Source organism: Syngnathus typhle, linkage group LG22 (assembly GCF_033458585.1).
Source record: "Syngnathus typhle isolate RoL2023-S1 ecotype Sweden linkage group LG22, RoL_Styp_1.0, whole genome shotgun sequence".
In the NCBI taxonomy this organism is placed as follows: Eukaryota; Metazoa; Chordata; class Actinopteri; order Syngnathiformes; family Syngnathidae; genus Syngnathus; species Syngnathus typhle.
In genome coordinates, this window is record NC_083759.1 from 3,362,773 (window position 1) to 3,390,029 (window position 27,257).

Consider the following 27,257-nt stretch of genomic DNA (forward strand, 5'->3'; position numbering starts at 1 on the left):
AAAAACACCCACTGTTGTCACTGCTGATACTTTTTTTATTCCTTTTCCAACATAACTGAAGAAAAAAACATTTCTCTGCTTTTAAGTTTTATATTGTAGCAGGAGAAGCAGAAACATTAACCCCCCCCCCCCATCCATCATATGCTACTGCAAAAAGAATTCACCTCCACTAAAAGATAAATGTGACCAAAGTGTACATAAAACAACCAAGTAACATCAGTTTGTGTAGATATGACCTAATTCTGATTTTTAAAGTCATTAAGATGTAGAGTACAAAGATTAAACATTGGACAGCTTTATCTCAAGTCATCTGAAATCACATTTGAATTTTCACTTAAACAACAAAAGCACTAAAAGTTTTCATAAAAGGAGAATCATACCTTAATCACAATCAACTGAAGTCACTAACTTGTTAAATTCACAAATATTTCCGTTTGTCACATTCCCCTATAAACATCAACAAACAGCAGTTCTGCGACAATTTTGAAATGAACCAAGAAGCCCCCCCCCCCACACACACACACACACACACAGATATAATTTTAAAATACAGGATGTCTCTGGGATATGTTTTAATTTGTTGCTTTTGTAGTTGCAGTAATGGTTGATGTCTCGTCATTCTGGTCTTCGTAGAAACTCGGAACCGATTTCTTTGCGACAACGTTGTCAAGCCTCCGGCCCCTCAGGTATGGATTTACACTCTGCAGCAAAACATTCCAAATGAACAAAAATCTGCTGACAAATGTCAACAAAAAGACCACAAAACACTAATCGATACCCTTTTCTTTCTTTTTGGTCCTCCCTTCAGCTTCTGGTATAAACGCTCCTTGTTCTGAAAAAACAAATCAGTGAGGTACCACAAATTTCTTTTCAATTTTAACTACTCAACTTTCTAACCATCATCACCCACACGTCATTTTGTAAACTGTGTTTTGAAGCTTGCAAAAAAAAAAAAAAAAAAAAATCTGATGTATACTGACCCACTTCATCAGAGCTGGGTACTCATTCCCTGGACCGTAAATGTGACTGTGCTTTTGAAATTCCCGGCTGAAGTCGGCTGTGTCCGGAGCATTTTCCAAACACCCGTCTGATGCTGGGAATGATGATCAAAATGCATTTAATTCTCCTCAAAAAAAAAAATATATATATATATTTTTTTTTTTACCAGTTTTTCCCTGTGGACAAGGATTTGGAGGATCTGGGTAGCTGTGATCATCGCTTAAGTCTTTGGGAACGTTGTCACCTGCCAGCTCAGCCACTATGTTGGGAATGTTCCCATAGGGACCAAGGTGCTGCAAGCCCTCGTGAGCACCACCTTGTGGAGAAAAATGGTTGTTGCGATTAATGGACAAAAATGAAGCATCACAGGACGTGTTATGTAAGATATTTTTTCATTATAGTTTTAGAAATCTTTATTCAAAGATTATACCCTGGATACTTTGTGGCCCGACGATGTTTGTGGCCTGATGGGCAGGATATTCCACCCTGGGCCGAGCGATGCCAAGCTGCTCCATGACGCCGTGCAGAAGCCGCTGGATGTCGGCTTCGGACACCTGGTCTGCCCCGGGGCTACTACGGGCCGGAGCACCGCCCATTTGGAGACACACCAGGAGCCCGAGCAGAATTGACCGCACCGCCGACCTCATCTGCAGGTGCGCAAAACAACCGACGATGCTAAATACGCTGAAAACGTGCATTTTGTAAAAAAATGTGACCTTAGATTGTATTAGATTGAAATGTTTTAATAATACACACAAAATAGAATCGCGTGGATTAAATCTGTTGTGTAAACAAGAAATTAGGCCTGCGAATAACCAGCATCAATCATTTATAAAAGAACCCTACAACCTGATTTTATTCACAGACATTTTAATTAAAACGTTGCAAATTCATTTCTACCATAATCCAAATAAAGATGAGCCATTTTCTTACCTTGTGTCAATAAAAAAGACCCGACCGACTGAGCAAGCAGGATGTCCGTCAAGTTACGCTTAACTAACGATTTATTTGTGGCCTTCAAAATAAATTTAACGCAAGAATTGATGAATCAAAATGAGCATTTTCTTGCTTTCTGTAAGATCAGGAGCATGTCTACACTTGCACATTTGATCCAGTTTGCCAAATGCAAACCAAACCGCGAGCTAGATGGTGAGAACGTGCGCGCTTGGTGTATTTTGAAGGAGCTTCGACCCTGCACCATTGCATAACAAATTGATGAGACTAGGATGCTTAGAATCAGAAATCCTCTCTTCTGATTGGCTATTTTTTATCCTCCATCCTGCAGCGATGGGTGCAGTGTCAAATTTCAGCTCTGACGAACTCTGCGCAAAAAGAAATGTTTGCGTTCTGACTAATTCACCATGTCAATAGTAAAAGTAATCTGGATATTTGAAAGACACAAGCGGTTCAAGTTTCATAGTTTTATTTATGGTTGTAATGTCACATTGAGATACATGGGGTACCAGCATCCCTATAGAAAACCGTTTTTAATTACTATGATGCTGTTACTTTATAGCTAAATCAATAATTTAAATAAAATCTAAATGTATTAAAAGGTTTTTAAAAATGCCACAGTTGCGTCATAAAGAAATCCGTCGACTCCAAGACGCCAGTTGCAGCTTGCCCACTCCAGTGAACAAAGATGCATTCTGTCCTTGGCTCGGGTCAGGGGAAAGACCAAGACGCATGTCCCTGCAAACAAAAGTGTGTAATGCAAATTTTAGTTCACGACTTGATATATTGCATAACATACCTTTTTATCTTAGACGGTTTGCCAGGATTTAAGGCATCCAAGATGGCAGCTCCAGGTGATGAATCTGTTATAGAAGTGGTTAAAAGTTTCATCCATGAAAGACACATTTATTTTCTTTTTCTGATTTACCTTCACTCACGCAGGCCCTAAAAAAAGCGATATTTGGGAACGTCTCCAAGCCGACACTCCTCCTGAGAGTCGGTCTTCCTCGCAAGTCGGACTCCTGAGTTCGCTGATGGTCTGCTGGCCTGACCTTCGACTTCGCTTGAATCCACGGTACAGTCTTAACAGACCACAAAGCTACGTGAATGTAAAACAAACGAACCGAGTAAAGTACGCAAGCATTGTTTTGGTTGCCGTCTTAACATTGCAACCTTTCAAACTGTGTCTCTTTGGCGTCTTTGAGGATACATCCTCCAGAAGGTGGCAGTTGATCAGGAAGTCCATACTTTCCAGGACAGCCTTTGGAATCACCCCTGGTGAACATCATTCTTGATTTTTAAAAAGGCTTTCAGTTTAAAAACTGCAACAATTTGATGTATTACCAAACAAATGCGGATTTTCGATGAAGGCGCACAGGGCAAGAATTCGAAGTTCAAAGCGTCGTTCGGACATCTCGTGTTTGTTAGGAGGCGGTAGGAGACAGGGGGCAAAGACCATAGCCAGATTGGAGCTGGTCATCAAGTTTTCCTCACATCTGATAAATTCAAATGTAAATTTAAGATTCCTCCCACTCTTGCCTTAGGTTGTGTGTTTGTCTCAAACCTCTGGTTCACTTTGGACAGGAAGTCAAACAGATAATGCAGACATGAGGAGTTTCTGGCAGGCAGTAAGCAGGATAGCAGCTGGAGTGCCGAGGTTCTGTCCTGAAGGGAGTCCAGCATCTGGGCTTTAAGCATCGCCTCGTGGATCTCTGTAGGTATTAGAGGGTCTGGTAGCTCCCGACAGAACTGCTTGATGAGGGTGGCCACGTCGTAGGCGAAGGCTGTGGAGAGACAAGCCTCTCCACGATTCAGCTTGGCCTGAAATAAAGATTGAGTAATGTCTGCCTTAAAGATTGAAAACCATGACACTTTAATTGAAGACACCTACTCTGAGGGCCTTGATGCGAGGGAGCGAGCCTGGTTTCCGGAAGAGGCCCACGGTTCCGGCACGCTCCAGAAGAAACGAACAAGAGTCCACCAGAAAGCTGAGCCCCCCCCAAAAAAAGTCAGAAATGCAACTTCTGTAATCAATTTTTTTTTTGCACTCACCCAGGAACCAGGCCAAATTCAGGAATGAAACTTCTTGACAAATTCTCCAGAGGAACACCAAAGATCTTCGCACCACTACCAAAATGTCTTTCAGTCTTCCTCTCAAAACTTTTGACATTTATTCCATGAATAAGTTGAAGGTGAAAGCGAATCACATCACTGTCGGTAATCTTCATGTTTCAAGTACTAGTCCATCGATTTAAAAGCCGCAATGTCCCACAGATTAACGCTTACCTGGTTAAATAGCCAAGTAAAGGAGGCGGGGCCATATTAGGATCATTCACTTCACCTTTTGCACAGGTGTCAAGGAAGTCATGTTGCCTTCGAGGCTGCTGGGACATTAGAGGCCTCTTTTCTAACCATGGCAGAAGAGGTGTGACTATTAGTGTGAATGTTCCCTGTCATAAGATGGTGGCCGAATGTTAAGCTTGTTCAAAATCGAATGAGGACAAAGCAGAGTATTTTTAAAGCAGCTCTTTTTATTACAATGGTAAATGTATATACAGCATTAGGCACAGTACAAATACAGACGTGGGGAGGAAAGTTGCAGTTTGGGATGTTTCGGTGCAGGTTGGAGATTTAGAAGCACTTCCTGTGAACGATGGAGGGGCCCGCCTCATCGTACTCCTGCTTGCTGATCCACATCTGCTGGAAGGTGGACAGAGAGGCCAGGATGGAGCCACCGATCCAGACGGAGTATTTCCTCTCAGGGGGCGCGATGATCTAAAGATGGAGCAGGGTCGGGTAAGAACCAATTTGTTGCTTTTTTCTTTTTTTTTTATGGTGTTGCTCACCTTGATTTTCATGGTGCTGGGGGCCAGAGCTGTGATCTCCTTCTGCATACGGTCAGCGATACCAGGGTACATGGTAGTACCACCGGACAGGACGTTGTTGGCGTAAAGGTCCTTGCGGATATCAATGTCACACTTCATGATGCTGTTGTAGGCGGTTTCATGGATACCAGCCGACTCCATACCTGCATAGGTGCGTATTATTAATCTTCTGAGTTCATTTGTCATGTTAAGTGTCAGGACTCACCAATGAAGGATGGCTGGAAGAGGGTCTCAGGGCAGCGGAAACGCTCATTGCCGATGGTGATGACCTGACCGTCGGGAAGCTCGTAGCTCTTCTCCAGAGAGGAGGAAGAAGCAGCGGTGGCCATCTCGTTCTCAAAGTCCAGAGCCACGTAGCACAGCTTCTCCTTGATGTCACGCACGATCTCACGCTCAGCTGACGGAGGAGGTTTGTTGAATTAATTTTTTTTTTTTTACAGATCAGTAGCCCGACTTCCACTCGTGTTTCAATCCAGAGGTGCTTCCTGAATTTGCGTACCGGTGGTGACGAAGGAGTAGCCACGCTCAGTGAGGATCTTCATCAGGTAGTCAGTCAGATCACGACCGGCCAGATCCAGACGCATGATAGCGTGGGGAAGAGCGTAACCCTCATAGATGGGCACGTTGTGGGTCACACCATCACCAGAGTCCAGTACGATACCTGATGACGAAAAATGTCAGACCACATCTCGAAACCAAATTGTGAAAGAAAGAAAAACTCACCGGTGGTACGACCGGAGGCGTACAGGGACAAGACAGCCTGGATGGCCACATACATGGCAGGGACGTTGAAGGTCTCAAACATGATCTGGGTCATCTTCTCCCTGTTGGCCTTGGGGTTAAGGGGGGCTTCTGTCAGCAGGGTGGGGTGCTCCTCCGGGGCCACACGTAGCTCGTTGTAGAAAGTGTGGTGCCAGATCTGTTCAATGGAGACTCTGTCAGCAATGTGGAATGGTGGTGCCCATATCAGTACCAATTCTCACCTTCTCCATATCGTCCCAGTTGGTGATGATGCCGTGCTCGATGGGGTACTTCAGAGTCAGGATACCTCTCTTGCTCTGGGCCTCGTCTCCCACATAGCTGTCCTTCTGACCCATACCCACCATCACACCCTGAGGAGAAAAAAAAATCCGGAAAAAATATTGACATACTGTTGATAAGAATTCTTCATTTAGCATGAATGCTAATGTAATGATGAGGTTGCTCGCCTGGTGACGGGGGCGTCCAACAATGGATGGGAAGACGGCACGGGGGGCATCGTCACCGGCAAACCCAGCCTTGACCAGGCCAGAACCGTTGTCGCACACAAGGGCGGTGGTCTCGTCGTCGTCACACATTTTGGTCTGTTCTTGGTTGGCCTTCTGTAATAGAAATAGTTGGAGCTTAAATTAAAGCCCAAGAAAACCCTTAAGTGCTCTCATCTTGCCAAAATGGGACATGGCCGCATCTATTTTTAGTCACGGGAATCCTGGCGTCCCCCACGCTCATCCCTCCTTATCTTATCATCAAACCGCAGCCGCTTAACAGCTGAGGTGATGCGTTTTTTCGACAAGTGGCAGCGAAGGCCTGGGTCTTTCCTCAGCTGTTGTCACTTGTCATTCCAATGTTTCGAGGACCCCCTGTCCAGCTTTTAAGGCAGTTGGAGTCATTAAATTCTGCTTGGCCGTACTACTTTTGACAAAGCAACCCAACAAATTCGTAACTCGCAGTGCCCTCGAATCTGTTCGGTCTTACAATTGCATAGCATCCGACTTCTGTTTCCTAAACTTCCCCCTGTAGCATCTCCCAAAAAATAAAATTGTCTTCAAGCACAGAATCATAAAACTTGTACACGCTTTAAAACATTTGCAATACAACTTGAAACAACAAATGGGTAAAGTCACAGCAACAAAACCAGACTCACCGAGAGTTCGACGCAAGACTGGAGTTTCCACTGGGACGAAGGACAAGGATGCGAGGGTTCCTTTAAATATGTCCCGGCACGCTCCGGCTGGGGGGCAGGTGGGCGGGCTCGGGGACTTCACAGAAGTCCAAATATGTGCTGCTCTGAAAGATGAGGGAGTTAAGTGGATCTTGTGTCAAGGACGCCACCAAAATGGGGAAATTGGAATTACACAATGTCAATACTATGCATACAGTTCAATTATATGTTATTTCAGGTTTAGGTTGCAAAACGTGATCAATAAGCGTGAAAATAAGTTATAAAATTATTAAAAGTCTATTTTTGTGTCCGACATAGCCATAATGTCACATTTAACCTTTTACAACTGAGGGAAAGTTAGGCTTTTATTGTATGGCACATCATCCAGCATCCATTTTGGACCCCCTAATATGTTCAACAGGGGTCTCCCCGGCACACGCTGCTAAATACGTGTTAATATGACGAAGCTCTCGCAGAACGCAAGGGAAGTAGGTGATTGAAGGGGCTGACGGTAACTGGAGCTCCGATCTGAGCAATGGTCAAGGAGGCTCGCCAGTCTCATGGTATGCCCAAGAATTGAGAGGAGGCAAATACCACCCAGACAGCTGAGATGTAATATTGCATGAGGAGGGGTGGGAGGAAAGCGCCATAGCCCAGACCTCCAACAGATTCTTAGGAAGTCCAGGACAGCAGGCCTCCCTTCTCCATTCTGATTGGCTCCTGTGTCTCCTTTTAGGGAAATGGAGCGTGACAGGTGCCCCCCGACAGACTGCCCGGAGGTCGTCAAGCCCCCCCAGACGCCATATTTGTCAAGTTCCGCCGCCGTGTGAGGGGAGGGGTGTCATAGCCGGCCTGCGAACGTAATAAGAATGTAAATATCTCCCGCACCATCAACCGTTCCATTTCTAGATGTGCGTAATGTACTTCCAAGAGTGATGATGCTAACCTACTTGTTTACGTCTGTTCTGAGCTTTTGTGTATCTTGACAAAGTTGGATTCGTGCTATTGTGTGCGGTAGGAATTCTCAAAAATCTGAAGTGGCTCAGTGTCGCTATATTGTCATTCTATATTTACCTTTTTTACAGTCACCAAAATATTCTGACAGTTAAGGCTTGCTATGAGCACATATGTTTTTTTTTAAAGTTTTTTTTTCTAAAAAGGTTATTAATACTTGTTTCACATTTTTGTTACTCGGTTGGCACAGAACCATTACACAGGATTAAATTGGTGGTTCCTAACATTTACTAAGTAAAAGCGCACATTTTATTTATATCTAATGGCATGGCACATGACCGCAAAAAAAAACAACAATTAAATTTAAATTGAACACAAAGCAGATACTGCATACTTGTCTGTATCACTGTGTCTTAATCTGGATCAAGCAGAAGGCTCTTAAACGGCTTGTGATTTTGAGGCACGTTTCGTCCTTAAAAGGAAACATAGAAAGCAGAACGGTTGTCTTGACAGCTGACCCCCTCCACAAGCCCCCCAGACACACACACACACACACACACACACACTTCAGCAGCTGTTAGAAACAACTGTTTTATTATAACAGCGGTCTAGCCCCCCGACTTTTGACAGCAGTTTACGCTGCAAGACGTGTAGACAAGACAGAAATGCTATTTCAATCCATCCATCATATTTCAGTGCATCAAAAGCCCCAGTAAAAGAATAATTGATCTATGTGGTTGCAGCTTTCAGCTAAAACTACTCCATTTGCATCATCTCAAACAGCTGTGGAGTGTGTTTTTAACAATTCATGATGAATTATACACCGTCCATCACTGTTAGCATCAAGTTAGTATATTTCCTGTTAATCATAACATCTTTCTTCCCGTCTGATTTCTTTAAGGCCTCATTAGGATTGCTGAGTTGCAGTAAAGGCTGACACTGCAATGAATTCCAAACATTTCTTCATTTAAAATTCCTATTCGTTGCTTACTTAAGCCACCATCCATCCAGAGTGAGATTTGAATTTTAATATTCATGGCAAAGGATGGCTGAAGCAGCTTTCCTCACTCAATATCTCTGCACATTGAGTGTGTGTCAGGGTGTGTTTTACTGAGTGCCGAGGTCTGTCTTGTGCAGACGCCATGCAGAGCTTGCCGGCAGTTTGTCAGATAATGTCAGCGCTATAAATATATGAGGTGCTTTAGAAGTTTCCATGTCAGGGCTCCATTGTTCTGCGTCGTGTGAATATCACAGCATGGGTGGTGTGAAGCTTGGATAAATAAAGGTGTAACAAGAAAGAGAAACAATAGGCTGGAATGTGTTACATTTGAAATAATGCCCCAATTTGAATTTTTTTATTTCATACAAATGCATATACAGTCATAAATACACATTGTTGTGATATATTTATATCTTTTGTTGTAGGTTTCAACGACAAATCAGGCGAGTGTACCCCAAAAATGTCTCCATATCTTACAGCTCATTAAAAAAAAGCATCAAACTTAGAATAGTAACAAAAGTGTTGACATGAAAATTTTAACTCTAGTTTTATTAATGACTGACAAAAAAGATTTTCGACGATATTCTATTTTAATGCTTATTCCAAATTTAAACTTGTAAATAAAATAAGCAGGTGATGCTTTAATTTTATGTCCGAAGGGGTGAAATTCGAAGTGGAAATAGACGGTTAACCGTTTCCATGGAAACCCCTGCGTCGCCAGGTGATGACGTCAGACTCCCTGCGGCGTGGCTGCGTCTCCTAGGTGATCATTTGGGCCTAAACAAATGACCGCGACCATTGCTTTATTCGCCATTTTTAGGACAAAAAAAGCTTAATAAACAGCAGGAAGCTTATCGTATCTATAAAATGGGCGACAAAAGACGTTGCAAACGTATTTTTGTGAACGACGTGGACAAATATTCCTCCAAACACATCGCCGAGGTAAAGTAAACATATGAGATACTTTGAGCATAACTTATCGTTGCCCTATTAATGCACTTTTTTTTGGACAGTATTTATCGAGTTGTGCGGTAAAGGAGGTGGACGAAGAAGATGACGTCGAGCCGGAGCCCCATGAACCTGCTTTCCAGGTGGTCGGCACGGTGTCTTCATTCAGCTGTGAGAAACCAAGCGGTTTGCATGAGCACTATTCGGTGAGTTAAATATCTAACGAAAAGTAAAGAAGTGAAATTTAATGTGACAAATGAGCCAGTTCATTCCTATATGAATGGGTGAATACACCAACAAACAAATAAATTAAGCAGTTTACTGAGGTTTTGCATTATTCTTAAGTTTGCTAAATAATTTTGTTCCGTTTATGCTTCACAAGTGCATCAACAGGCGTCAAATCATGGGTAGTACGCCCTCTTGTGGACACACTGAGCAACAGCAGTTGGTTATATTGAAAAACTGGGGTATACTGTTCTGACCTATGTTTGACACCCTTCAACTAAGTTCTCCAAAATATTTGCAACATCTCTCATAACACAAATACACATAATTCTAGTGATTTGCTGGAGATTTGCAATCTTGTCTTCCAGTCGCTAAGCAGAGAGGAGCTCCTTCCACGCTTGCTGGAGTGCGACGTGGTGGTGTACAACATCTCCGAAAATGCAAATCAAGACGACGTTGAAGACGCTACTTGGGCAGTCACAGGTAAAGCAACGTGGAAAGAACCATCAACGTTATTATTTGGACACTGTCGTCAGAATTGCACAATACTCCCTTCACTTGTAGCCCTTCACGGTGAAATGGAAAACTTCAGGTCAAAGAAAACATTCATTTTAGTCTCAACGGTGTTGACATGGGCAATGACCAAAAGACCGGAAACGGTGAGCATGGTGATGTCCGAATAGAGCGCTGACGGTATTACATCGTAACCAATCGCTCCTGCAGGATGAAGCCGAAAAGTTTATAGCTGAGGATGAGTTCCGAAAAAGACGGCCGCATCCCAGCTTTAAACATCACAACAATACAGAGAAGCAAGTACTTAAATTGGGAACAGGAGTAAGTATTTTGCTCAGAAAAAAAAAACAAAAATACGCCATGTTATTGATTTTTTTTCTGTCATCTTTCAGAAAAAGAATAAACTGAAAGGTTACGTTTTAGCTGCAGGGATACAGTACGGAAAAGGAGAAAATCTCTTCCACTACTTTTTCAAGGTAGATCCGACCTCAGTCTTTGTCATTTCCGCTTGATTATTATCATTTTTATTTGGCCCCTAGGTGTCTTGGCTGTCTGAGTTTTCCGAAGTTCCCATATTTGGAGAGGGCACAAATTTCATTCCCACCATCCACGTGCTGGACCTTGCAAAGTGATTTGCCGCTTTTGAATATTGACATTTGTTTTCAGGTTTGTTTTGTGTTGATTTAACAGCCTGCCATTTCTTTTACAGAGCGATACAAAGCTTGATTGATGTCAAACCCAAGTCCAGATATATTCTTGCAATCGATGACTCCAAGACCAAACTGAGGGACATAGTACAGGTACAAAAGACATCATAAATGTTTTTTTTCCGACAAAATTATTTTCACCTCTTACACCTCTTTTCATTTTAGGCGGTAAGTAAAGTGCTTGGAACGGGGAAACTATGTCAATTAGAAGAGAAGGAAGCCATTTCTACAAAGGCCTTTAAGGTATAAGCGATGCCTACTTCACAATATCAATCAAATTGTATGATTAGCTTTTTTATTAGCTTAATTGTAGCTCTTAGATTGGCTCTATTTTTATTTTTGAAGTTCACCATCTCTTTTGTGGTTCTAACTGTGGTTCCTTTTTGGTGTCAGCAAGAGGAGCTGGAATATGTCAGCATTGACCTTCGCCTGGATGCTTTTGTTGTGAAAGACACCTTTAACTTAAAGTGGTCAGCAGAAAACGGCATGGTTGAGAATGTAGAAGCCCTCGTGGAGGAATACAGACACACAAGAAAGCTCCTTGTAAGTCTGATGCTCTCCTTCGTCCATGGCTCGGAGTTGATCTTTTTCCGTCCATGTCAATAGCCAATCCGAATCTTTCTCACTGGACCGCCAGCCGTGGGTAAAGGCGAAGTGGCACGGAAGCTGAGCGAGCATTATCGAATCCATCACATCAACATCCGGGACGTCGTTGAAGAAAAGATGGCACAGTTGGTCAGTGGCAACATTTTTAAGAATAAATAGATTTTTAAAAAAATGAAATAACCTTACGTTTCGTACTCCACAGAAAGAAACCTCGGGGAGAGTCGACGCTGACATCAGCCAACAGGAAACGGCACAGGATCAACTGGAAACGATCAAAGAAAGCATGGAGAAAAATGCAGGTCTCGTGAACAACTTTTGAAATCTCAAGGCAATACGAAAGCAAACATTTTTCATACATTTAGGTCGGCTGGAGGACGATCTCCTTTTAGAAATTTTGACTGAAAAGCTCAATTCAAAGCCTTGCAGGAACCAAGGATATGTCCTGTATAGCTTCCCGAGGACATTTGAGCAAGCAAGTCAGATGTTCAGCGGTAGGTTCCTTCTAGATATTCAGATGCTCCACAACATGTGATGACGTCCTAATGTGGCAATTTGTGGTCCAGCTGAGGATGCAGATATGGACGACCCGTCCGCGCCCCCCGCATGCAACAGTATCACGCCAGGTTGTCTGTCCATTTACTCATATTTGTTTAACCTCAAATGATGAAACAAACTATTTATTTTTCTAGAGTATGTGTTTGCCCTGGATGCATCTGATGAGTTCCTGACGAAGAAAGTTCAGGATCTACCTGAGAGTGAGGCCCAGAAAAGAGGCCTAACCCAGGAGGAGTTCATCCCTCGACTGGTCAGATTCCGTCAACTCAGCAGGGCTCTAGAAACTGCCCTCGACTACTTTGATGAGCTGGAAATATACCCGACATATCTCGGTAACGTTCTTGAAGTGCTATCTTTTCCAGGAAGACCTTTGACACGACGAACACAACAGCAGATTTTCAAATGCATTTCCCCCAGAGGTGAAAGACGACGACCCCGAATTGACACGGATCATGAGCCACATCACCGACGCGGTGGGCGCTCCCAAGAAGTACGGCCTGAATACCGAGGAGCTGGAGGAGGAGGAGAGAAGGATGCGAGAAATGGAGAGGAAGCAGAAAGAGGCTGAAGAAGCAGCCGAGAGGAAGCGCAGGAAAGAGGCCTCGCTCGCTGAGATGGCGGCGCAGTATGAAGTTTGGGTACCCAAGGAGCTACATTTCATTCATATCAGCTGTCTCACTACAGTAATGATCACAAATGTTTTGGTTTTTCTTCCAGCAAGATAATTTGGCGGAGGTAGAAAGGCAGGAGCACGAGCTCTTGGAAGCCAAAGCGCTCCCGCTGAGAAACTATTTGATGAAGTATGTGATGCCCGCACTCAGCGAAGCCTTGCAAGAATGCTCCAAGATCAAACCCAACGATCCAGTCAGCTTTTTGGTACGACCGCATCCTATTCACCGCACTTATTCTAGAGAGTGAATATTTTTCATTTTATTTTTGCTAGGCTGAGTATCTCCTTCGGATGGACAAAACTTGATCGAACATCCTTTTTCAACACGCGTTTGAGTGCACTGGTCCCGGTCAATGTCACGACTCGTCCCCGGTTGTTTTATTATATGTAGGTTATAAATAAACGGCGAGTTAAAAAGTCTAGTTTTGCAAAGAAAGGAAAAAAAATGGATTATTATTAGTTCTAGTACGCATTCATACATTTCTAATGTGTGTATTCAATAAAGCTACAGATTTGCCTCTGCATGCTTCATGAATCAGCAGACTTCCTGGAAGCTGGTCGCACATTTGACGAGAATGTCTCATCATTTTACGGGCTTCCAACAGCAAAAATGTTTTTCGTATAAATCCACTTAAACCATTTTGAAATTGCTTTGCTGACGTGTTGCGGTTTACGCCAGAATGAGCATTTATGATGAATCATGGAAACATTTCCATTCTGTTCTAGTGCCGCTAGAGGGCGTAGTGTCAATAAAGTGGGACTCGTCCTCACTTTAAAACAAAAAAATCAGTAACATTTTGGGACTGTTTGAGCTAGTCTAGTTCTGTCACTGTCACTTTTTTGCCAGATGACATGATGTCCTTCCAAACGCCCACGCTTCTCAAAACTCATTCATAGACCGGGCAGAGGACCCTTTCAAATACTTGGCCTCTGTGGCTTTTTAATACTTTACGGATTTAGAACCAGAATATTATTTTGCTGCGGCTTCTCTTTGTTCTGTCATACACAATGAAGGTTCAAAGTGTCAAATACTTTGTTAGGTGCCTGAAGTTGCTCCTCCAGCTTGTTTGGAGAACCTGAGTCATCATCACAGATGGTTTAGTGTCCGCAAAGTGTTGAAGAGGGGGATAAAAAAGAACATTGACTAGCCACTCTGTGTTAAATGTTCCCATCACATGTGCATACATGGAATTTGGCCCAAAGGGGTTAAAGGTCATATCCACCTTCTCCCTGAAATTAGTTTATGCTATTTATTTATTCATGGGAAGCAATATAATTGGCAGTGGTGCCAAATGGTCTGTAAATTGTTAGTGGTGGTCTTTACCATGTTGTTTTGTCTTGCTAGACTTCCAGTAAGAAAAACCCCAACATCAACCTGGTCGGGCTCACACAGGCACACACACATGATAAAAATAACAACCATCATGGTGGTCATCCGAACATCTGCTGGTGGCAGAAAATGCTAGATGAGGACCACACACACACACACTCCATATAATGGCTAGAGTAGGTCACACGTGACACACGTACAGCCTAAAGGGTAAGAAAAAAAATGGATTTTTGAATTTTATGTTTTTTGCAATTGCAAAATTTATAAAGCAGATGGGGACCGAGCAGGGTCAGCAATCTGCACACTAAATATATGTCATAAACTTGCAGGACAGGTGATGAACTTTGATGGTGTCCATTCGCTGCACACAGTTCACCTTTGCTGACAGTCGTGTTGTGTGTGCAGCTGCTATGATTTCTCTCATCCGTCACACACAAAGAGAAGAATAGCAACCTGGTTTGCATGTGTTGTTGCAGCTGCCCATGTAACAAGCTCTTTGGGGACCCGTCAAGTCTGCAGTTAGCTAGCTCAACGACCCTAACCCTAACCTTAGCTTTAACCCTAACCCTAGCTCTAACCCTAACCTTAGCTCTAGCTCTAACCCTAACTCTAGGTCTAACCCTAACCCTAGCTCTAACCCTAGCTCTAACCCTAACCCTAATCCTAGCTCTAACCCTAACCCAGTGCTTCTCAATTATTTTCTGTTACGCCCCCCCCAGCAAGAAGAAAACTATTCGCGCCCCCCCTCCCCACCGTGACTATCCTAACTTGTCTTGTAAGTCGTAAAATGTTGCACTGTCGCAAACGTGACATAAGTAACAATGAGAGCGCCACTGCCCCCTGCTGTAGTAAACGCGCAATTACACTTTATTCTAGTACTGCCAAAAAAAAAGGATGTTCCCCAGGGTCACACGCGCCCCCCCAGGAATAGCACCGCGCCCCCCAAGGGGGGCGCGCCCCACTATTTGAGAAGCACTGGCCTAGGTGACTGATTCACAATTTGGTTTTGTCTGATATCAGAGATTAAATAAAGGAAACCAACTGGCTGATTGATTTGTTTTAATTGAGAGGAAAAAAAAACAGCAAAAGCATTTCACTAGCTGACCAGGAGATGGCGACAGCGTGGCATCTGAAGACCATGGATTGTTTGTTCTGCTATAGCCTAGGTGACTGATTCACAATTTGGTTTTGTCTGATATCAGATATTAAATATAGAAAACCAACTGGCTGATTGATTTGTTTTAATTGAGAGGGGAAAAAAAACAGCAAAAGCATTTCACTAGCTGACCAGGAGATGGCGACAGCGTGGCATCTGAAGACCATGGATTGTTTGTTCTGCTATAGCCTAGGTGACTGATTCACAATTTGGTTTTGTCTGATAATAGATATTAAATAAAGAAAACCAACTGGCTAATTGATTTGTTTTAATTGAGAGAAAAAAAAAACATCAGCAAAAGCATTTCACTAACTGACCAGGAGATGGCGACAGCGCGGCATCTGAAGACCATGGATCGTTCTGCTATGCCGGTTTAAAAAAAAAAAAAAAAAACGTAATTAGCTAGGGGTCAAAGGTCAAAGTTTACGGTTCAAAGTTCACCCAGGGGTCAAAGGTCGGTTCAAAGTTCACGGGGTCATGTGCACATTTTCGATTTTTAACTAGAGTTGAAAGTTCAGGGTTCAAAGGTCACCCAGGGGTCACCACGGGGTCACCACGGGGTCACCGCGGGGTCACCGCGGGGTCACCGCGGGTTCAAAGTTCAGGGTTCACTTTTTTTTTTTTTTTTTTTTTTTTTTTTTTTTAGGTTAACCTTTATTTAACCCAGTGCTTCTCAATTATTTTCTGTTACGCCCCCCCCTAGCAAGAAGAAAACTATTCGCGCCCCCCCTCCCCACCGTGACTATCCTAACTTGTCTTGTAAGTCGTAAAATGTTGCACTGTCGCAAACGTGACAGAAGTAACAATGAGAGCGCCACTGCCCCCTGCTGTGGTAAACGCGCAATTACACTTTATTCTAGTACTGCCAAAAAAAAAGCCTGTTCCCCAGGGTCACACGCGCCCCCCCAGGAATAGCACCGCGCCCCCCAAGGGGGGCGCGCCCCACTATTTGAGAAGCACTGCCCTAACCCTAGCTCTAACCCTACAAGCAAGACCACTGCTTAAATGTCTGCTTTTATTGTTCAATGCAAGCCAGTTGCATTTCACGACAATACTCCGTTTTAAAAAAAAATAGTAGGATTCTTTATTGGTTTTTTTATTTTTTATTTCTTTAATATAAAAGATTTTTTCTAGTGTAACATGAAACTCCTTTATCGCAGCAGAAGTACAAATTGTGCTAATATATGGTGCACTTTTCAGTCAGTTGACAAAAACTATGAAGAGAAAGGCTCAATATTATGAATTATGCTATCTACAGCATTCGTGGTGAGAGGTTAGCCTTAGCGTCAACGACGTTTGTTCACAAATTCAACTGAATAAGAAAAACAAATGTTGTCAACTCATTGTGGCATTTACCTTTGCTTTTAAACAGCATTGTACTAGACAATTCTTTATTATTTATAAATTCCTCAATCATCTGTTTAACACATAACACATCTTCGGAGTACCTGCTCCAAAAACCCACAAAATGACAAATTTATTCATTTTCTAAGATAGAACCATTAAAGTGCCACCCTTCAAAGAAAGGTGTGTCGGCATATATATCATAGATGTAGACCACTTTTGATTATCAACAATCTTCATCCCCCCCCCCCCCCCCCCCACTACATTCAAGTTCAGTATCGACCACAATGTGTATGATGATGATCAGTCTGGAGTTAGTGCCATCTACCATTGTTGAGAAAATTCATCTTCATCATCTTCAAATGTCAGGTCTTTGGCATTTGCTTGAGAAGCACTTCTTCAATTGTTTCTTAGCTCTTCTGAGTCCTTACTGTGTAGCCCCCTGGCTACTCTGCTGCGTCCTGAATTGATCATGGGAATGTTGCACTCCTGGAGATCCAGGGGTTCCTGGTGGTCCAGGAGGCCCAGCCGGTCCTGGTTTCCCTTTAGGCCCTGGTGGTCCAATTATACCCGGTAGTCCTGTTTGGCCCTGGATCCCTGATGGACCTCTCGTTCCTGGGAGTCCACTTTTACCAAGTGGACCCATATCGCCTTTCTGGCCCTTTTCACCACGTGGTCCTGGTTGACCAGGGGCGCCCTTGGGTCCTGTGTCACCTATCGCCCCTCTGTTGCCACTAGGGCCAGATTGACCAGATGCGCCTCTGGGCCCAGAAGAGCCCTTTTCTCCTTGCACGCCACGGCCTCCTATTGGGCCTCGTTCACCTTTGCTGCCGGTCAGTCCTAGAGGTCCTTTTGAGCCAGTCTCTCCACGGTTACCTTTAGGGCCGGGCAGTCCTGGAGCACCTGTTGGTGGATAGTTTCATGAAGATTTGTGATTTTCTAAGCACAACACGGACCCTACCTCTTATTATTGTGAAATTCTTGATCAGTTGTGTATGGTGGGTGTCCACCAACTTCATCTCCTCCATCACCATGGACAAGTTCCTGACATCTACATCCAAACGGATATTTAACAATGTGTTCTCCTGCTTCAGTGAGTCCGCCGAGGTAAGTAGTAACAGGATGCTGCTGTTTAAGTTCTGCAAGAGGTCAGGGATAGAAAAGCAAAGAAAAGCCATCAAAATGTTTGACACCATCACTCTGGTTCCGTGTTGTCCCAACCTGCATATCTTCCATTTGTCTGCTTAGGCGACTCTGGCAAGTGGAGCTCTCGACGTTGATGTACTTGTACATGCTCTGGACATGACTGACGGTGGCATTGATGCTGGACGATATCGTTTTTATTTCCATCTCAATAGAATTCAGACGCCCATCCAAGGCAGAGAAACGTTCTCCAGTCCGGTTTTCGTAGTATCTAACGATAACAACAATTGAGGTTTTAAATGTACTGCTGCGAGATCATTTCATAATTATCTCTTGCAGATAGGAGTAGAACTGATTCATGAAGTGTAGTAGAACAAACATACTTGGAATGGTAGTGCAGGTCATGCATGTTTTCCTCATGTTCATCCATGAAAGATGTGACGTTGTCGAGTTGCACCTGGAGGTTCATTACCTGAACAGGAAATAATCTTGGCCATTACATCACACCATCTTTGCCGACATTCGATTCAGACACACACCTGCTGACTAAGCTCGTAGTACATCTCCGAGGACATGGAGATTCTCTGGTGGTCCGCGATGATATTATTTTGCAGGGACCGTAAGATTTGGGTGTTGCTGCTCGCATTGGATTTAATCAAGCCCAGAACTTGACTGTAGTTCTGCCAGTCGTTTGTCAACTTCTGAAGGACCAGAGTCTCCTCATCTGATTTTCTCTGCAGGGCATCAATCCACATAGTACTAGAAAGGATAGATTACAGATAAATGATTTCCAGCTGAGATGTTTAGGATGAATATTTTTCACACACACACCTAAGGGCCACTGTGGTGTTGATTTGCTGCGCAGTAGCTTTGACATCATACTGATCTTCTGTCAGAGTTTTCATTCGCTCTGCCGTTTCCTCCAGCACATCCTTCCAGCCATCTACCTGGTCTTGGTATCCCACCAGCAACTGGTTGAGAAATTTAATGGACATGACGTGGCTCTGCATATCTGTGCTAAGCTGTTTACTAGTGGCTGTTAGCTTGGTTTGGGTTTGAGAAGCTTGATCCAAGACCTGAGTGATACAGCAAGCAATGATTATTTGGTGAAGCCTTGACGTGTACATTGAAATTCCATTGCGACCCAACATACCTGCTCTTGTCCCAGTAACATTTTTTGGATGTCCTCGAACTCCTGCTTGAGTCGACTTATCTCCTCACTGTATAGGGTCACATCCAGACAGCCTGAGCAGTTACTGATTTCTGTAATATCCAAATAGGGAGTTATGGAAGACAAGTTTGTATGATGGACAATATCAAAGCTTTACCATCCATGACTTTCTGAGCGCTGGTGATCTTCTTTTCATAGACTAACTCTTCTTCAGAAAGATAGTCCACCTTCCGAAAAACTGGAGGAAAATGCATCAAGATACTTTAAAGTCATAGACAAACCAAAACACTGCAGCTAAACGACTGATGAGAACAGGTTCATGTAGCTGTGTAGTTCCTCAACCCCCCCACGAATATCCCGTAAGAGTGCTCAAATACTTTTGAGTGAATGGTGTGTGTTTTCAAATCGTTTCCGCATCATAAGCGCTGACTCAGGGGAGTGATGGCGCTCAGTGAGCTCGAATAATCGTATCCACATGTGGTCCACACACATCACCTGTTTGCTCGGCTCCTCTGACAGTAAGACTCACAAAGCTTCCGGAATCGATGACTCGGCAACTGTACAGGTTTTGGAACGAATACTTTAACTTATAGTGATTTCGAGTTTCTCTATTAGTGAGATTCTTTTCCGATTGATTGGAAGTGGAAGTTGGACCTTGTCTTGAGTGATTTTTTTTCAATTTGATGTCAGCGCCAAGCTTTACCAACCCCCACCTGAGATGTGAGTGATAATAAATTATTCCGATTTACTGCTCCGACCAATAAAAGGGCGACGCTGATGTGTAAAACATGTGGGAGTTAAGAAAGCTCTCACAAGCCATCAATTATATTCATTGTTCCCTTGAAGCTGTTGACCTTTGTTATGGTTGTCTCACCTAGCGATGCCAGAACTACGACAGTGATGATGAGGAACACGACTAATGCATAAAGGACTTTGACAGCCAGTTGGAGGGAATGGCTCTGCTGGCATCTCACACATCCTCCTCTTGTGCGACCTGAAGACATCATCACATAGATTGCGCAGCTATATACAACACATTTGTGAATATATTATGCGTCTCACCTCTGAAGGGAGGGATATCCTCTTCCTCGCCATTGAGCTCCTCTTCTGCAAAACAACATGTCGTGTTTTGTTTAATCACACCTTAGCAGCATCATATCTATGCTGGAACAAATGACAGACATGAGAACTTTAAGATTACCTTTAAAAAGCTGGTTCTCATATCCTCCGTAGCTGTCTGTTGAGGAAACAAAGACAAACATGTAAGAAGCGCACGTTTTTCGATCATGACAAAAATAAATACTTTTAATCAGCTGCTCTATTGTCATGTTTTGTTCAGGCCCGTGCAAAGATAGACACCTAGTGGTGCTCAAGCGCCAGTCCTTTTTGTCCTGGCTATAAAATAAAATACCCCGGATAAGGGGAGGAAGATGGATGGATGGATGGATGGATGAAAATAAAATAAATAAAAATTAAAAAAATAATAATAAAATAAAATACAACAACCATTATATTTGCAATCACACACTGTTGAAAAGAGCAGTGAGCACCACCACAACATCAAATGAACCAGACAGGGGTTGTAAAAAGTCATGGTACCTGGCTGTCATGTTTTAATTGGAACAGCACACACAAACACAAGTCACACACTGGAACATGTGCACATGATGTCAGGTAATGAAACCACACAGCAGACCTACAAGGAAACCTTCAAAACGTTCCAGTAGAGAGGCGGGCAGCTGACGAGAAACTGTTAAACTGCTAAATTATGATTATGTAATGGTTACAGGCTAGAAGTGAACATAAGCACTTTTTTTATGGAAAATTAATTACTATGACACCAAAACATAAATCACATCAAAAGAGGACTGCTTGTTTGTTTGTTGTTGTTGTTGTTTCTGGCTTTCTCTTCGAGATGCCTAAACTCATGATTAATGTGTTTTGAGAAATTGGAAACAGCACAGACTGGAGAAAGAATGTATTTGTTAAACAATGTCAAAATAACAGTTTGGTGCAATAAGGTAAGCAAATGTAACTGCATAACAGCATCAGGTCTGCTCATCCTGCAGAAATATTTATACAAGGACTACACGCAATTATATAATAACAATCAAGAATGAAGAAAAAAAAATCTAATCGAGTATGTAAATATTTGACTGAAAAATAACACATAACTCAAACACTTAACTATTGTGGTTATTTGGACCTTGTCTGTAAATTTGAAAGTATCAGCACATTGTTTATAACCTAAATTGGTATCCACCCTCAAATATTTGTCTGCTCTTCAAGTCTTCCCACCCTCCACCAGCCCTTTCTCCGTCGCTCATGTTTTCATTCCTCCCTGTGGAAAAAGAAAAAAAAAAAGTCTCCTCCCGTCGGACCCGTTAGTGAGGAAGCGGAGAAGTCCAACACTCACAGAACAGCGGCACAACAACATGGCCGTCCAAAGTCACACCTAAACAGCTAAGTCACGGCCAAACTAATTGGAACCGCTAAAAATATATTCAGCTCTTTTTAAATCATCTAACTGTACGTGTACTTATGACATAAGCAGATTGAACAGAACACTCAAGAAAATAATCGATGGAGTTGGGTTGAATCTTTTTTTTAGTTCATTTATCCTGAACTATTATAGCCACAGAGGACAGACCAATTTTATCATTCGAGCCACGCCAAGTTGTTAAAAGATTAAACTATAGCTTGACACGTAACGTTATTTCTAATTATGCGGAGCAGACCAAACCCTGACGTGTCCAAACCATGGATGGAAAACTGGATGGCGAGCAAAACAAGTGCACAATTAGCCTTGAAAAGACTTACAGTATGTGTAAAGCTGGAAAATGTCTGTTCCTAAATCTAATAAATTGAAACGTTTCCTATGTCGGCGCAGTGCACATGCAAGATCCAGCATGAACCAGATGAACTCGACGAGAGCAAAATAGTGCTGGAGAAAAAACACATTAAAGCATGAGTAGCCTCACATCTATGTTCCAGACAAGACCACAAAACTGAAAATGATCATGTCAACCACAGGGAAACTAATTCTCTTACATAGTAAGTTGTCTTGGATGGTTCTTGGTCTGAGTTTGGAATAAAGTAATAAGTCAATATTGCTTGTAAAATCAGCTAATAGACTACTATTTGAGGATATTTGGTAGTTATTGTGAGTGGTATCGGTACTTTGTATCGGTATCGGCGACTATTGAAAAATTGTAGTAGTATCGGTCTGAAAAAGTGGTATCAAACATCCCTATTACAAATGAATACGATTTCATCAACAAAGATCTCCAATGTAACATTAGGCGCAAAATCATTTTATAAAGACATACCAGACAATTGAACGTTCTTATACACACTTTCCGTGAAGGTGGTTTGTTTTCACGAACCTAGTGTTATTGCAAGTGGGCAACTGGTCCAGATGGTGTTCCGTGGCAGTGAAACACACCTATGAAAATATCAAACTTGGAAGCACGTGAAGGCAGACATACTCCATGCGACCGTAAACCACAACCGAAGACACAATTTCTAAAAATGATGATTCAACTTCGGTTTGAGCCAGCCGATGTTTGCAAACGCAGCATTAAGCCAATATTGAAAAAAATAAAATGACTTATGCATGTTATCATTATGCGCAGTATTTTTTCCTAACTTTATCTTTGATGTAAATAAAAGCAGAACTCAAAAAGATGCTCCAGGTCAGATTAGAGGTTTGGACTCAAAAAGCTCAGTTGATTATTTGGGAGTCTTTTGACTGGAATGTGAATGTGGTCTCCTAAAAAACATCTGTTTGGAAGTATTTGGTTCCTTTTTTTTTTTTTATTTATTAAAAATGACAAGGGCCATTATTTTAGGAAGGCATGTATATAATAACTAAGTTGTGTCCAGTACCCAGGGGTTCTTTGCTTAGACTTTCCCAAACTGAACATCTGTCCATCATCCAGAGCATCTCCTACTTCGAGTCCCCTCTGGCCTTGTGAGGAATGTATGAGGCAGCATATTCTGGCAGCAAGAATAATCCTCTGAGAGAAGAGGTTTTTTTCTTTTTTTTTACAAACATGATTTCATTGCTCAAATCTTGAACTTTGCTAAAAGTTGAACGGATCAAATAAATCTCCAGAAGAAAAGAAATTAAGAATATTTACTTTTTGGGGGAAGGGGAAAGTAGGCCATTATTTTAAGAAGATCTTTAAAATGTAAGCTACAAAGAGCACCCACGGGTTCTTTGCTCACTTTTTCCTCAAACAAGCCTGTCCATCATCCAGAACTTCTCCTACAGCAAGCCCCTTCTGTCCCCAGCCCTGAAAGGAATGTATGAGGCAGCATATTTTTTCTCAGGGTGAACTGGGCTGGACTCGCCCCTCAGAAAGACTCTGGGAAACCACATCAACATGGCTGCTGTAGTCTTTGGCTGAGGAACACACTTAGCATGTTCTTTGGAGTTCATTGGCTGTGCCGCCATGTGGCTTCAGACCACTTTACCCCCTCCCAGAATTCTCGAGGGAGCGCAAGATGGAGGTGATTACTATTTATTGGCAATGTTCAAATCCAAACACGAGCTCACATCATGTGAAACTTGTTATAATCAGTCTGTGATTAACAACTGCGCTGGACCACTGAAATGGTAACATGGTAGATTGCAGAAGAGGTCAATTACACTCAGGTATTTAGATGATATATATTTCCCCCTACGTGTTTATACTGGTAAAGCACATCTAAAACATCCGGGTAGAGATTGAGGAAACAGCGTGGTTGGGTTGTCATGGTTACAAAAATAACAGTAACTAGAAACAAACAGAGGTGTCCTGCTCCACAGGCTTGGGAGTTGAAGGTCAAAGGAAGTTTGGAAAGAGGTGAGGGTTTATTTGAAGATGTTAAAAGTCCATCACTTGACACAAACCATGTGTTTCATTGGAAAGAAAAAATATATAGTGCTGTATACACTAAATTACTTCACTGTGGATATTTTTTTGCCTATTCAGGCCTTATTTTTTATTTGGAATAATGGTTTTAAAAATAATACTAAAAAATTGTGGTTGTTTTGAAGTAAAACCAGGCACTTTTACCATTAAATCACTTTTCAAAAACGCTGTTTCAGGTTTTCTACAGTTCACATTTTGAGTTTGAATAAACATTAGTTTTGGTTTTGAGGTACTTACACGCAGTGGCTGACGCCAAAATATTTGTTGGGACTTCTTTTTTGTTTTATAAGCCAATCATTCCACAATTTTAACTGCTTTCCTTTCTGATTCCATTTACATTCCAACTGAAAAAAGTGGTATCAAACATCCCTGATTATTATTATTACTGTATTGTCATTATTGGCCACTTGTTGCGAGGTAGATCTCATTCAATTAATTCTTACTTGCACCGTGGCGCAATTAAATACCAATTGGTTGAGTAACTTCAAAATGTATCAAATCATATTTATTCAGTATTAGGAAAGAAAAAGCAAACTGCTGGTACTACAGTTGCCTCTGCTTTTCTTTTCTTTTTTTTCTGCAATGGCAAACAGGCTTACATCATTTCAAGCTGTTAGCCCACATGTGTTATGTCCTCCCACTTCCTCATCCCAACTGTATCCTTCAAGTCTCCATTGGGCATTCAGTCAAACCTTTGTGGCTCAGCACAAAGCTAGTGTGGGAAACATATAATGATCCTGCCCTCCTCTAAGCCCCCTGGCAAATTTTGCCTTCATACCATGTTGCTTCAAACCTTATGTTCTCTTGCTCCTTTGAAGAGGAGTCAAGATGTGGTAAACTTGGCGACGGCACACAACACTTTTGTTAAAGTAATGGAGAGCTAAGACGTAGGAGAGATTTAAAAAGCTGACAGACTAGTTTCACACCCAAGATCAACATAGTAGTACTTTCTCAGGATTCGAAATGTGAAGCATAAGTATGTGCTATTTTCACAGGTGCATGGTAGGTGCCGTGCTAGGATATCCAGCTAGCTATTTTCCATCCTGCTTATCCTCACTAGATACGCTCGAAAGGTCAAGTGGTGTACTAGCCAATTGTAGGTCACATAAATATTTAATTTTTCAGTCTGTCACTGGCATAGATAGAGAAAGAAAAATTGTATAGGCAGTAAATTAGGTTTTTCGGACCAATTATGTACAAATAGATAAAACCTGGATTTCACCCAGAATGTCACAACTGTGCTAACCACTCTACTGTTGTGACAAATTTTGCAGATGAAGCCTAAATCACACTTTACCTTTCATGGTTCCTCACTTCGGCTTGCTGATGCTCAGCTTGATGCTCGTGGTTGTGATGATGGTGATGTCGCCGCCTCCTCCGCTCGTGAAGCCAAAGTAGTCAATAAGCATCTACATTCATTTTCCAGGAGAAAAAAAAAAAAAAGTTGAAAAAGTCCTCAATGTTCTGATAGAATTTACAAAATGGTGCCAAACAAATTCATTTGCATCTTAAAATGAAACATATTGCGTTTAATAGTGCTTTGATCGTTAGACGAGTGTTTGAAACGCTAAAAGTGCGTTGGATTGGAGCTCCGTGCTTTCATCCCTCTTCCATCCAGAGCCTGAGGAGACTAAAACCTCTGCAGAATGAATCCATGAGCAACTTCCAGAGGGAGGGAGGAAGCAAGAAAGAAGAAAACGAGTGAGTGAGTGAGAGAGAGAGAGAGAGAGAGAGGGAAACAAAGAAACTGGAAACATGAGGGAGGGTCTGGAACTGGGCCAAAAAAAAAAGAAGAAAAAAAAAAAAGAGGCCCCATGTGTTTTGTGGCTGAGTTAATGACTAACAAATGTTTGGACACGACAGGAATGAGCACCTTGGACGTAACACTAGGAAATATCTTGAAGGGAACACCTGCACGTACCAAAGTTATAATTCCAATCTGGCACTATTCTCATTTTTGCTGACCTCAGAGCGCAGTCCCAAAATCTGACAGCAGGTGCAATTAGAACGTCAAACCGACAAGTTACAATAGTGAAAATATTGACTTTCTTTTCGCAAGGCTGAAATGGATCCCTGGGCAGCCCATTATTAATACTCTTCATTCTTTGCAGTGATTGTAGCCAATTGTATTTTACTGAGCATCCTTTTGGGGTGACGTCAACATCCCCACATATGCTCTGAGGCCTCATGCTCCATTATGCAAACCAGAAAACATCTCTCAGCTGTCCTTTGATCATGAAGAATCGTATCGTGCCGCGTTTCTAAAACAGCCCACATTCCGACGAAAACGTGCTCACGCATGTCACCCGACACAAAGCTGCAGCTAAAGTGATCCCAGAATCATGCAAATGCTTTTTTAAGAAGTCCATCTGGAGCCAATCAGCAGTCAATATCGCTCGCGGGGCCCATTAAGCCCTCGCGATAATTGCGCCGTGTGCCAGAGGTTACTCATTAAGATGTTCTCTTTGCATTTGTTTTGAACTCCATACCATCAGTTAAGCCAGTCCCTCATCAACAACCATGGAGACGTTTCAATTCAGTGCTTGGCCAGTTGGACAAACATTTTTCATCTGTTTGGAGATGTTATTCTCAAATGGTGGGTCAGGCTCCAAAAGTGGGTCACCGACCTGTAGTAAAAATAAAAAATGACGCAAGCTCACAGCTTGTACATCATTTGGAGCAGTTCCAAACCAGAAAATCATATTCACCAGGGAAAGGAAGTGTTAGCGCATCAGCTCGAGCCACTAGACTTATAGGTAACATTTTTGTTACGTCAAACTTGTTTGGATAGCGATGTACGTAGATCGAAAAAAAAGTTGCATGGTGCAAACACAACTTAGTATTTAAGATGTAAGTGAAACTCTGTGGCAGTATTCAATGCAATTGTTAATGCATCATTTTACGATATTCATTATTGCAAATATCATATTCATGCAAATATCATATTCATGTTTTAATATAAATGTATGTAGATATTTACAAGATTATTTTACAACAAAAAGAGCTTGTGTAAATAGCTTTAAGATTGTGATTGTACAAAACCACAGCCTCTGTGGAACATCTGGACTGCTTCACACACACACACGCAAAATGCAAAACAAAGTTTAACAGTGTGTCACGCAAGAGACTTTCAGTTTAGTCACACTGGATCTGTGGCTGCTAAAGCATTTGACACCAACAAACGCAAAGTCCAGATGTGTTCTATGACTCTCCGACCTCTCGCCATTAAGGGCGCATATGCATGTCATTGTAAGATT

At 42.3% G+C, this 27,257-nt stretch overlaps 5 protein-coding genes across 5 annotated transcripts; 1 reads left to right on the top strand and 4 right to left on the bottom strand.

Moving 5' to 3' along the window:
- Window positions 1–99: 99 nt before the first annotated feature.
- LOC133146657 (neuroendocrine protein 7B2) lies at window positions 100–2,084 on the bottom strand. The gene is made up of 6 exons (XM_061270564.1): window positions 1,933–2,084; window positions 1,430–1,646; window positions 1,166–1,315; window positions 981–1,093; window positions 779–832; window positions 100–701 (listed from the first exon to the last, which is right to left on the bottom strand). The coding sequence occupies exons 2-6, from the start codon at window positions 1,644–1,646 to the stop codon at window positions 573–575; spliced, it is 663 nt and encodes a 220-aa protein (XP_061126548.1). The 5' UTR covers window positions 1,933–2,084; the 3' UTR covers window positions 100–572.
- A 425-nt stretch (window positions 2,085–2,509) lies between these two features.
- On the bottom strand, window positions 2,510–4,181 carry LOC133146889 (inactive Rho GTPase-activating protein 11B-like). The gene is made up of 7 exons (XM_061270964.1): window positions 4,006–4,181; window positions 3,845–3,941; window positions 3,518–3,774; window positions 3,298–3,449; window positions 2,882–3,228; window positions 2,753–2,816; window positions 2,510–2,691 (listed from the first exon to the last, which is right to left on the bottom strand). The coding sequence occupies exons 1-5, from the start codon at window positions 4,179–4,181 to the stop codon at window positions 3,053–3,055; spliced, it is 858 nt and encodes a 285-aa protein (XP_061126948.1). The 3' UTR covers window positions 2,510–2,691; window positions 2,753–2,816; window positions 2,882–3,052.
- A 283-nt stretch (window positions 4,182–4,464) lies between these two features.
- actc1a (actin alpha cardiac muscle 1a) lies at window positions 4,465–6,880 on the bottom strand. Its single transcript, XM_061270563.1, has 8 exons — window positions 6,742–6,880; window positions 6,047–6,199; window positions 5,822–5,950; window positions 5,562–5,757; window positions 5,338–5,499; window positions 5,044–5,235; window positions 4,800–4,981; window positions 4,465–4,728 (listed from the first exon to the last, which is right to left on the bottom strand). The coding sequence occupies exons 2-8, from the start codon at window positions 6,173–6,175 to the stop codon at window positions 4,585–4,587; spliced, it is 1,134 nt and encodes a 377-aa protein (XP_061126547.1). The 5' UTR covers window positions 6,176–6,199; window positions 6,742–6,880; the 3' UTR covers window positions 4,465–4,584.
- Window positions 6,881–7,499: 619 nt separating this feature from the next.
- On the top strand, window positions 7,500–13,557 carry ak7a (adenylate kinase 7a). The gene is made up of 18 exons (XM_061270562.1): window positions 7,500–9,655; window positions 9,727–9,867; window positions 10,255–10,369; window positions 10,451–10,545; window positions 10,610–10,720; window positions 10,792–10,875; window positions 10,939–11,027; window positions 11,109–11,199; window positions 11,272–11,349; window positions 11,500–11,649; window positions 11,713–11,841; window positions 11,915–12,011; window positions 12,075–12,203; window positions 12,276–12,335; window positions 12,402–12,599; window positions 12,685–12,905; window positions 12,985–13,143; window positions 13,211–13,557. Exons 1-18 carry the CDS (start codon window positions 9,581–9,583, stop codon window positions 13,241–13,243), a joined length of 2,055 nt encoding a protein of 684 aa, XP_061126546.1. The 5' UTR covers window positions 7,500–9,580; the 3' UTR covers window positions 13,244–13,557.
- Window positions 13,558–16,503: 2,946 nt separating this feature from the next.
- Window positions 16,504–25,681, bottom strand: scara3 (scavenger receptor class A, member 3). The gene is made up of 12 exons (XM_061270566.1): window positions 25,298–25,681; window positions 20,283–20,318; window positions 20,144–20,188; window positions 19,956–20,075; window positions 19,239–19,319; window positions 19,064–19,173; window positions 18,742–18,986; window positions 18,450–18,669; window positions 18,294–18,382; window positions 17,989–18,181; window positions 17,729–17,906; window positions 16,504–17,670 (listed from the first exon to the last, which is right to left on the bottom strand). The coding sequence occupies exons 1-12, from the start codon at window positions 25,302–25,304 to the stop codon at window positions 17,195–17,197; spliced, it is 1,800 nt and encodes a 599-aa protein (XP_061126550.1). The 5' UTR covers window positions 25,305–25,681; the 3' UTR covers window positions 16,504–17,194.
- Between the last annotated feature and the right edge of the window lie 1,576 nt (window positions 25,682–27,257).